General features: G+C 35.9%; 1 protein-coding gene across 2 annotated transcripts in view; it reads right to left on the minus strand.

The window, feature by feature from the left end:
* Nucleotides 1-485: 485 nt before the first annotated feature.
* Nucleotides 486-12,476, minus strand: part of edc4 (enhancer of mRNA decapping 4) — a 29,625-nt gene continuing 17,634 nt past the window's right edge. For both annotated transcript variants that reach the window (XM_067390386.1, XM_067390385.1), the window contains exons 28-29: nucleotides 10,969-11,132; nucleotides 486-3,000 (exon numbers count right to left, since the gene is read on the minus strand). In XM_067390386.1, the coding sequence (XP_067246487.1) occupies nucleotides 2,817-3,000; nucleotides 10,969-11,132 (348 nt within the window). In that variant the 3' untranslated portion in view covers nucleotides 486-2,816. The remainder of the gene's footprint in view (nucleotides 3,001-10,968; nucleotides 11,133-12,476) is intronic.

A 12,476-nucleotide genomic window follows, 5' to 3' on the forward strand; every position in this document is an offset into this window, starting at 1 on the left:
GGCTGAACGCAGCCCAGCTCAGAGATCCACTTGATGACGATCGCACATTGACGCGATTGGTTACAAGGTAGTTTGTGACATCAGAAACACCAGTGATTTTTTTGAGACCGTCACGGTCTTTTAGAGAGAATATTCAGCAATGGTGTTGACTTATGAAATTTGCACAAGGGTTGTATTAAAGCGCATAAAAAAAAAAAAAAAACAGACATATAAACAACAATAAAAACTTGATTTTCACCACAGGGGAACTTTAATTAAAAATGAAATGATAATTAAGCTTTTACATATCTTAATTATTTAGTTATAACCTTAAACTTTGATGTTTTTCCCCCTCAAATATTATATTTTTTTATATGGTTAATTTTTAACTAAAATTTTTTTTTAATGTCTTTTTTCATAAATAATTTTATTTGTACTGAAAGTTGTAAGGAGGTGAGACTGCTTATTGCAAGAATTAAAACAGGTCTATGGAAAAGAAAACACACACAGTCTTAACTGAACATTGAACAATGTCTTCCTTTTTTATTCCAAAACGTCTAGGATGAAAGAAACAAGTGTAAAATATACAACATAATTTCAAACATAAGGAACAAAAATCGAAACACAAATGGAAAAAATTACAAATAATTAAACTGTCGTACACAACCTGCAATGAAAATCTCTCGAGGGGGGGGGGGGGGAAAGTTTGTGTAAGCCTCAAACACTGAAGGCATTGCGTATTAGTATAGTAAGCCCAACATCATCAGACGGGTCTAAAACAGCATCGAAACCAATTACTCTCGCAATGCAACAAAACCTTAAAACTGACGAGACGTTTAACATTTCAACCTGACATAACATAAAACTGTCTATCCGATCACGGGTCATCTTTGCTGGACGCTATACTATTTAAGAAAGAGAAATGAAAAGGGATTAATACGGGTTTAGAGAGCTTGAACAAAATGGGGTGTTAAATTCGTAAAAACAGGTTAACTCTATTGTTTGAATACATGGCTCTCACCAGTAGCATGCAAGCATGCTGAGTTTAATATATCCTAATTAGAGCCTCAGATTTATCCTCAATTGCACAGCAGGCTCATGTCTGTTAAAGAGCTTTTTTTTTTCTTTTTTTTTTTTTTACATAAGAGAATAAAGCAAAAGAGGACACATTGCCTACACCCTGTAAAAATGTCCTAATGAGCCACACAGACTGCTGCAAATGGCTATGGATATAATATGCACAGCTCTAAAAATAAAGATGACAAGGGAACGAATAATGTGTTAACACAAACACAGTCAACGGGGCCGGCACTTCCTTGTTGCATTAGCATGAAACTTGTGAAGAAATAATGGCAGAAAAAATAAACTCGGATCACAGTTTACAGCACTTTTCAGTAACAAACCTGTCCATTCCTATCTTCAAATTCCGTGTTAAAGTGAGAAAGAAAATTTGCTTGAAGATGGGCCACACACACACACCAATGTGGCACCCATCGTAGGACATGATTACCAGTATCTGATACGCAATAGTCTGATAAGGCACTTTCTTTTTTTGTTCTTCCTCTATCAGAGGGCATGACCAAATAGTCCCTCCTAATGAATAAGTGTTGGCAATCTCAGTCTAAATCAAATACAATCAACTGACTAGAACGGAGCAGAAAATAGGCTAGTTTCAGCCACTTTCTCCAACACTTTCAGATATTTGGGGGCTACAATAGAGAAAGAAACATTTTCACATTTAAACAAAAATAATAGCCCTGTTGCACTTGCTGTAGTGTAATTTCACAGAAGAACTGAAAAGAAAAACTTCCACAGAAGCCAGCATATAAAATTAGGAAGATACATAAATGCCTGCCCTCTAGAGACTTAAAGATGTACTGCAGGTTACAGACTCAAGGTTCCTTTTTAAGAAATCCTAAATAACTATGTGGTTAGCATTCCTTGGTAATATAAGCCCTCTTACATATTTTACAGGACTCTCTTGATTGGAAAACAAGGTATCAACTGTGTGGGATGATTTAGCAATAATCCAGAAGTTAAACTGTTTTACAGAAATCTCGCTTTGACCTTTTCGTATCCTGATAGCATTAACAAAAATTCCAGGAACATGTCGTTATGCTCCACATGACATGAGAAAGCAGAATGACGGCCAAATTATTTTCAGCAAAACAGACGAGTCAGATAAGGATCAATGGCCTAAATACAACCTTTATCACGAACCAACAGGGCTAATGTTCATGAGGTGATGATAATGTCTCCGTGTCTGCAGCATTTAATGGCGCTTCACCAAAAGAAACACAAGGTAATAAAGCAGAGCAGCCAGAAAACCATCCGTTCAGCAGAAACTTGGAGTGTTCGTGTTATAGTTTCGTTCTCTCATGCCCTCCACAGTTTTGTTCCTGATTCCTTGTCAAGGATGAAAGATGGGAGAAAAAAACAAAAACAAAAAACCACCATGATGTCACGGTCTCACGGTATTAAATGCACAATGAAAATAACAGCCTCCTGAACTGAAGTATCCCATGTCCTGTTCTGCATTGATGGCAGTGCCGCATACAAACTGAGGATTTTTCACATGTGCAGAGAAATGAAATCAAAAATAGCTTGAAAGGAGGGAGCAAAGGATGGGGAGATGTAGTCCAAACCCACCGATATATCTTAATTCCAAGTCTGGACTACAACTCCTAATAGTGGTTCTGAGAGAGCCAATAAGCTGCAGAGCAAAGATAAAGCAATCGAACAGCAGGGTGTTATGAGGTCACGACGGCCATATACGAGACTGCAGGACGCTGACTGAGAGGGCTGTGGAGATGTCGGCAGAGCCATCCGAAGGGGCTCTAGTGATTGACCAGGCCCTGCAGCATCATCATGAGGCGCCGTGCACGCTTGCTCAGAGGGCTGTGGGCGTCCTGCTGCAGGAAGTGGAAGAGCTTCTGTCGTACCTGGGTCAGCACTGCAGACATGTGGTCTCTGGTGACTGGATCTCCATGATCCAGGTTCATCACAGCATCTTCTAGATAGCTGAACATGAATGAGAGAAAGGAGAAAGAGGTTAAAAACATGGAAAATTATGTATAGGAGGATTGGGTTTAAGATTGAATGTTTAAATATAGTTTAAAGGATTAGTTCACTTTCAAATGAAAATTACCCCAAGATTTACTCACACTCTAGCCATTCTAGGTAGGTGTATATGACTTTCTTCTTTCTGATGAACACAATTGGAGTTATATTAATAATCACCCTAATGCTCCCAAGCTTTATAATGGCAGTGAACAGAAACTACCTGTTTGAAACTCAAAAAAATGCATCCATCCATCAAAAAATGAACTCCACATGGATAATAAAGGCCTTCTGAAGTGAAACGATGCATTTGTGTGAGAAAAATATTTATATTTATATTAATATTTAACACGCTATGAAGTAAAATAACTAGCTTCCGCCAGATTGCCTTCTGTATTTAACCTACGAATAAAGCTGACGTTGTGTCATATGGAGTATGTTTATAATGGATGGATGCACTTTTCAAACAGGTGGTTTCTGTGCACTGCCATTATAAAACTTGGGAGCATCAGGGTGATTATTAACATAACTCTGATTGTATTCGTCTGAAAGAAGAAAGTCATATACACCTAGGATGGCTTGAGGGTGAGTAGATCTTTATTATTAGTAATAGTAATTTTCATTTTAAAGTGAACTAATCCTTTAAGTGGAGCAAACTCTAACACCCCTAATGCACAAGTTTTATTTTTCATTATTCTGTTTATTTTGTACTTTTATAACACAAGATGCTTATCAGTTTTGTAGCTGATTGTGAACAAATACCATTTGTTTTTTATCAGCCCTGCAAAAAAATATGACCCATGCAGGAGTCCATTCTGTTCACTGCTTAGTGCTTAACACACAAAAAAAGCAGCTGTATTGTACCAACTAGGGGACTAAATGTTGCTAGGTGGAACAAACAGATTTGCACCACTGTTCAAAATAAAAATCAAAGAAACCAAGCATTGTGGATTTGTTCCTTTGTCCGGTAAAACTTTAGTTTAGGTCCCAGTTCTCACTATTGACTAGTTGCTTATTAGCAATAGATTGATGTATCGATCTATATCGATATAAAGTGTAATGATCCGATGCAATGCGTAAAAAAAAAATAAAATAAAAATAATCGATACCTGTGGGCTAATTATAGAGGCACCTTTGTTTTAACATTCTCCACATTTTCACACAATATCAGTCTATGCATTATCGCCTTTCAGAGCTTGTGAAAGACACTCAGGACAGTTGATGGAACTGTCACTGAAAGAATATGGTCAATAAACTGTCGCATAGGAGTGCCGCGTGCTGTGACTCCGTTGCTTCAAGCACATCATTCTGCACACGGGATGCGCGCAAGTGCTTTGTGCCGCTCTGTGCAAATGTATTATAAAGGCTCTAATACAATGAAAGAATATTAATAGCCTGTCTTGTTTTGTCCTACCTATAATATGTTGTTGCTTCATTAAAAACCTGCGCTATACATTTAAAAGAAATGTCTTTTATAATTATGTATATATATATATATATATATATATATATATATATATATATATATATATATATATATATATATATATATATATATATATATATTCCTTGTTTATCAGTTTTTTGACATTACAAATTTTAGCACAGAACTAAAATACTTTCTTGACTGTTATGTCATAAGCTGTCATTAGATTACTGTGTGAATTTTTTATTTGTGGATGTCCCAATCAGGGTTCAGGATGTGAAATTTTGAAATAAATGTTTGTTATATATTTTGGTTGCAGTTGTGAGTTAATAAAAATTAAACTGGTTGTGTAAAATAGGCTCAAAATATCGAAATATTGATCTAATCGAATCGTATCATAATCGTATCACAGAACTTTGAGGTATCAGAAAATATCGAATTGCTGGCTATGAGAATCGATATTGTATCGAATCGTGATGAACTGTACGATTTACACCCCTATTGCTTATTAGCATGCATATTACTAGGATATTGTCTGATTATTATTAAGCAGATAATGCCTTATTCTGCATGACCATATTCTACATCCCATAATCCTACCCAATAAATAAACTTAACAACTGCCTTAACTATTAATAAGCAGTAATTACTACTGCTACATTAGGCGTTTATTGAAGCAGAAGTCGTAGTTGTTAGTTAATAGTGAGAATCGGAATCTAAACTAAAGTGTGACCATTTTTCCAATTGTACAGAAATCGTAACGAACCATGACCCCAAAACCAAGGTACGTACCGTATTTTTTGCAAGCAACATGTATATTTCATATTATTGCTGATGTTTTGCCAAGGATCTTAAGAACATGAAATTGACATTTATTTTCCCTTCTACAGATTTTCTTGCATCACTAGAGAATGTCTTGTGGTGCTGTCAGCACTTTTATTTTCCCGCAGCATCAGAGAAATGAGTCAAATGGCTCAGGTGATTCACACAAAACAACTTAGATGAGCTTCCATGAGCCTCCAAGCCTTCATGAGCAAAAACGGCACATTTCAAATTGCGTACTTCTGAAGTACCTTTGAAATGAAAAGCGACCCAAAAAAGAAAAATTGCTTTCTCCAGGCATTTTAAGAGCTCATTGGCTTACAACAAAAAAAAAAAAAAAAAAAAAAAAAAAAAAACCCTGCTAACATCATCGCAACCATCATGGAGGAGCAAATGTTTTCCCTCATATCAGGCTTTGATTCAACTGGAGGCACCGTTTACATCATTTATTTTATCAAAGTGTTTTTGCAGGAAGGCTAAGTTCCTTTAATCTCTCCTGTTACGATCACCAGTTTGCTTTGAAGCCAAATCTCATTAATATTGGAAGCACTTTGCACTGGGCCAGACCTCTAACAATGTATTAATATTAAATTCAAAAAGTGCAAGAGGTCTAAGTTTTCACAGCTGAATTTTCAGCAGCCATTAGTCCAGTCTTCAGTGTCCTTCAGAAATCATTTTAATATGCTGATTTGGTGCTGAAGAAACATTTGCTCAAGATTCCATTTTTTTTAGGCTTTTTTGATAAAATTTCAAAAGAAAAACATTTATTTGAAATACAAATCTAATGTAAAATTATAAATGCCTTTGTCACTTTTCATCAATTGAATGCATCCTTGCTGAATAAAAATATTAATTGCTTTTTAAAACCTCAAACATTTGAATGACAGCGTATGTAGCCAGCACTAGTCATTCATTCCAGTCTTCAAACACAAATCTGGTGTTTTTTTGACAGCTGTACTAACAGAACATGTTTGTTATTTCTTTAAGCTATTCTAGGGTAAAGCTTTTTTGGTCTTCTCTCCAGGCTGCTTGTTTTTTTATTATTATTATTATAATAAAGTCCATCTAGGATTAGTAAAACGCCACCTGTCTGGAAAACTATGTGGGAAATCTCTCCATCTGTCTTTTAAAATTAATAGACATTGCTATATGATACCACCAGAGACTTGAGCGGCATGTTGCACAGAGGTCATCTTAATTGCCTTACAAGCGATCATTAAGTTAAAGCTTCTGATTAAAAAAAAAAAGGAAATGTAATACAATGACCTTAATATCCCCAGGACTTTGCATTGTAGTCCTGTCCAGATGGCTAAGCTTTCATGCCTCATGGCAGTTTGCTCTATTTTCACATGTGTAGGCCCCTGTTCCAAATCATTTAAGCCCACAGTACTGTTATCTCAACTATAATCTATTGGCCCAGAGAGAAATTACATTCCCGGTGCAAAGAAATCACTGTTTACATCTTGTATTCTGCTAACCTTTATTTGCAAAGGTTATAGCTTAAGTGTTAAACTCAGGAGCATGACACAAAGGGCTTGGCGGTATGATAGAACACACTGTGTGATGCTAAAAACAAGTCAACCGGTTGAGATTTTGCTGTACTGTTTGTAGAACAAAAAATACACAGGATTGGAGCACCAATCCATCATTCGTTTTACCGTTCACTGTTTGTTGTTGTTTTTGTTTAACTCAAGTGTTACATAATGTGAAGCAGCTGTTGTGCTAATGCTAGACTTGCTTTTCCGTAACACATGCCATTAGCGCCACATTGCACAGTGTTCAGGTATGTAAAAAAAAAAAAAAAAAAAAAAAAACAGAAAAAAAAGCAAATTTAAATTTTAAAAAATATGCCTCAAGAACCTTGCTCGTTCCATTTCGTTGCACTCGGCTAGCTGTTATTTAATGGAAAAAAAAAAAAAAAAAAAATGTCCGTCTTATGTACGGTACACCCAACATGGAATTAAGGTGTAGTGTGTGAATATTAATTGGGTTATGATAGTGTTGGCTGGTAGCTATAAGGAACGTCAAATCATGAATATTCATGAACCAGGGCTGGATTAGCGCATACAACAACATGTTCCTTTCAGGCAATAAGTTAGGCCTACTGGGTGAAAAAAAAAAAAAAAAAAAAAATTATATATATCGTCGCTGCCCGATGAAACTAACTTATGTCCAAAACGGTTACTTTTCAGGAAGTGAAAAAAACACCGTATTTCAAAAGCAGTTGAATGTAGCGTTGTCATACTTGGTACGGCATCTTTACATGTAACCATATTCTTGCCAGTGTAATGATATAATCCACAATTGACCAAAATTGAGTTTAAATGGACATACTTGCATATTTTACAATAACGGTGGTCGATACGCGTTCTTCCGATCATTAATTAAAATGGCCAAGTCGCGTTTCATATTGACAGATAAATACGCTCAGTTTATTAAATAGCCTACGTCTTAGTTTTTTAAATACGCTTAGTTTATTTAATATTAATTATACATTTATTAAATGTCTCTTGCAAACTATGAAGGGACAATGAATCAATACACTGACATGGTAATGCTAGACAGATACTTTGTTTGCACAGTCCTACCGTAATTTTGTCACTCCTAGACGTACGTCTGGTGTCAGGGGGGAAACGTTTACCTCGATAAAGGAAAGTCATTGTCTCACCAGGCTATGTTTATTTGGCAATGTAACCTCACAGTGTTATTCGGCTATCCAGTGCTGAGCTTCGATGAAAACTTCACGAGACCGGCGAGATGCTTCCACAGGGCGGGAGATACGCGGCGTGATTGACAGCTTTGACACCAAATGGATATACGTGAAAATCAGATGACATGATTTCACAACTTTTCATTGGCCATTTAGATATGTGAAGCATCCTGTATACGGAAATGAACCTGGACATTCAACCTGAAAAATCTCAAAATCGGCAAAATGGACATACATTGTTTTCATCGGACAGCGACGATATATTATATTATATTATATTAATATATATATATATATATATATATATATATATATATATATATATATATATATATATATATATATATATATATATATATATATATATATATATATAAAATATGCCGCATTTATATATATATATATATGCCGCATTTATTTAATAGAAAAGTACAGTAAAAACTTAATTTAAAATAACTTTTCTATTTTTACATTTTAAAATATAATTTTTTCTTGTGATTGCAAAGCTGAAATTTCAGCATCATTACTCCAGTCTTCAATGTCACATGATCCTTCAGAAATCATTCTAATATGCTGATTTGGTGCTCAAGTAACATTTCATATTATTCTCAATAGGGTTGTTCCGATTCCGATACTAGTATCGGAAATACCACTGATACCAGAAAAAAATTCTAGCATCGGTATCGGCGAGTAATTAAACTCATGTACCGATCTGATACCATTTTCTTAAACAATATCTAGTTGTGCCCGCCATATTTGCTTAACGCTGTAAATCGGAAATCAATTCTTCTTCACGGCTCAGAATGCAAACACAGGAAGTTGTGCTGTGTTGCCATAAGCAACCACTGTTTAAAGCAGCGAACAAGTGAAAAACAGGGTTATTTATTAGAAATAAAACTAAAGATGCTAAACAAATTAATTTAAAGTGAATCTGAAGCCTACCTTTCTCATTCGGCACTGTTTCCATTTTCGAGACGAATGCTAAACTATTAGGCTATTTATTATATAAGATCCTTCACATAACCGCACAGTCAGAACCGCTGGATGTGCGTGATGTGGTGTTGTGAACTCGTGTTCTACTAGACTTGTGCCGATATTCGGCAATGTGATAAATCGCGATAATGAATATGCACGATATTGTAATCGTCGGCACTTCAGAATACCGTAAATAATAATTTATTACCAATTATTAATTTTTTATAAGGCAATTAAGAATACTTTACCCATCAATCGTATAAAATGCACAACACCGCTGTATTCTGCGTCAAAAGGACACGAGAAGCACATGACGGAACCAGTGAAGGAGACGAGCTGAATGAAAGTGCGCGTTCACTCTCTGACAGCAGAGGGCGCTGATGGAACAGCAGCGTGCAGCGGTTACCACGGAAACCGTGCAAACAAAGTAACTGCGCTAAGTAAAATGCTTCAAACAGCCATTAATTTTTTGTAATCTCAGTGTTGTTCATCACAGTACCAAATAATTAATACTTAAAAAAGACTTAAAAGGATATTTATTTTCAAACCTAAACATTTTTATATTTTAATCTGGTCTACAACATTCCCTAATGATTAGAAATGTTCTGATTATTTGTTATTGTTCAGTACAACTTTGAAAACGTACAGCTTCATTAGTTAATAGTTAACGCGCTGCCAATGGTGATTAAATCTAACGATCGCTTTGCTCAGATCACCGTGCAAATTATTATTATTGTTATACTTTGTTCTCAAATTGTTAAATGTTAACGACATTGCGTGACTGTATTTAGTGTGTATTAGCGTTACCTGTAGATTTCAATTTCTGTAGCCACTCCGCAGTCCGAAGTCTTTTGCTTTTGACTACGGCGAATCTCCAGTTGTCACCACTGATTGTCATTTGGAACTTTCTAGATTACAGTCCACCATCAAAATGATAAGTTTAATTATTGTAACTGCTGTGAGAAAAGGCTATAAAATGATCCACCATCCTCACATGCCATATATCCTACTAGCTAGGACTCCTTTATGTAAACAGATGTGACGTAATGACGCAAAGACGAATGGTGGCATGCTCCAATTTCCTGCGTAAACCTACCAGTTTCACCCGAATTATAAAACATTATTACAAGCTTACCGTTGTGAATCGTGCTAAGGTAGGAAGATCGTTTTGAACGCTGGTCGGTTATATAGCTCAAATTTATTTGATCATTTTTAACCAAAAAAAAAAAAAAAAAAAAAGTTACAGAATGCAGTTTAAAATTTAATTATTTGAATATGAAGGTGTCCAATGGTTTGTCATAAACAAAAGCACATACTTCTAAAAACATTATTTCAGGCACTATGTAAAGATATAAATCCTAAATATAAAACCTAAAGCGTCTTATAAAACTTTTGTCTTCCTGCTTAAAATAACATCCTGTCCAAGCAGAAAACGGACACAGACTTACAGATGGTGATGTCTATGCACATATGGACAGCATGAAACACTAGTATTTTAGAGTGCAGTTCAGAGATAGGACTGGCAGACAGAGCAGTTTATTGCAGTAAAGGGACTTGGCAGCACACAGGCAGAGCATTACTCTGTGATTCACAGGAGTTAGTCCTTTTCCCCCAGCAGAGAACTGTAATGCAGCCCAGACAGTAGAGCACTTTAATAACTGCAGCCCAATGCAGCACTGCCACAGAAGCGGATGTCCCCTTCACCACAAGGTCATCCACAGAGGAATTAAAGAGGAGAAAGGGACGATGTCTTGAGTCTTAAAGCATTAATGTCCTGTGATATGAAACCGCATTTTGCCCTTGATCACGTACGACATAGAAGACTATAAATAAATACTTAAGTGTTTAATCATTAAAAGCACAGTGCTCTGCATGCTTTTGCATACTCATTGAAACTGCGAGGGGGTGTGCTGAAGGAATAACTTCTATATAAAAGACATTTTTAGATGAATATAGAGCATGACTGCACTGACTGATGGAGCTGAAGGGAACAAACCTGATCTTGAGTTCTGTGCGTGAGCTCAGGTTGGTGGAGAGCTGCTGGATGAGAGACAGGAGGACGGCCTGATGGAGTGGACAGGGCTGCTGGCTGAACACTTGCTGAGAGTCAATGGTCTCGCACACGTACAGCACCAGATTCAGGTCTGCTGCGGATAAAGCCTGCATGAAAAAAAGAAAAAAAAAAATTTCACAGCAAGCAGTCAGGAAAAATCTGGAGAAGAATAATACAATACTATATCACATATATAGAAAGACGATCGTAAAAGGTCACATCTCATGCCATGTCACCTGTGGAAATAAGTATTTAACTGTTAGGGTTCAATTTCATCTAATTATGGTGATTCTCTACAACCACTAAATTGACCGAAAATGCAAATTGATGTAATAAATTAACAAGTGATGAATACAAATCAAGAGTATACTTAATAATAACAGTTATTGCAGTCTGGCTGTCAGCACTTATGCTAAGACGTCTCCTCCCAAAAGCTTAATTAGGCTATTAGTGATTTGCATTATTTAATTTGACCAAAAAACCTACAGAGGATAACCAAAAATGCTACCCATTTCTCCATAGAGAAGTGTTTGTAAAGAAGCTTTGTAAATGTTGCCTTAAATGCTGACATTTCACAAAATGCAAACAGTTAGTGTGGCACATTTTGCAGCAGCATATGGCTCAATGCAGTGGCCCTCAACCTTTTTGACTTGAAGAAAGAGATTTCCTCTGGTACTTATGCTGTATTTATTACAAATCATTCTCATACCATTTAATACATTAATTTATTTAAAATTCTGATTTCTTTTTCAACAAAAATAATAGTTATTGAGGGGAAAAAGGGGGAAATAATTTCAGTTTACATTATGTATTTATCATTTTAATTACATTTTATTTTTTATATAATTAAGTCATTTTGTGGCCCCCTTGAAAGCTTGGTTGAGAACCACTGGCTTAAAGGCATAGTTCGTCCAAAACTCAGAATCATCCCATGATTTACTCACTCTCAAGCCATCCTAGCTGTATATGACCATTTTCTTTCAGACGAGCACAATTGGAGATATATTTAAAAATATCCTGGCTCTTTTAAGCTTTATAAATGGTAGTGAATGGGGCGAGTTTTTGAAGAATCCATACAAAAATAATCCATACGGCTCCAGAGGGTTAATAAAGGCCTTCTGAAGCGAAGTGATGGGTTTTTGTAAGAAATATATCCATATTTAAAACAACTATAATAACTAACTTCCGGCAGACAGCTAAGGAATCGATTTGCAGTGGAAGACTAACTCCTGACCTGACGTAATAACGAAAGCTCAAGCACAGGGGATAGAGCAAAACAAAACATTGGTCACAAATTAAAAGTCTAAAACGAAAAATTTTAAAGAGAAATGTTGGATGATTTTGATATAAGAGAAGAGGAGCTCGAGTTTGTTGCACAGCCTTAATTATTTGAACTGTCAGAGGCGTCTAAGCTTAAAAAAAAAAAAAAAATTAAATTAAATCCCATTGCT

Source organism: Chanodichthys erythropterus, chromosome 7, assembly GCF_024489055.1.
Source record: "Chanodichthys erythropterus isolate Z2021 chromosome 7, ASM2448905v1, whole genome shotgun sequence".
NCBI lineage: Eukaryota > Metazoa > Chordata > Actinopteri > Cypriniformes > Xenocyprididae > Chanodichthys > Chanodichthys erythropterus.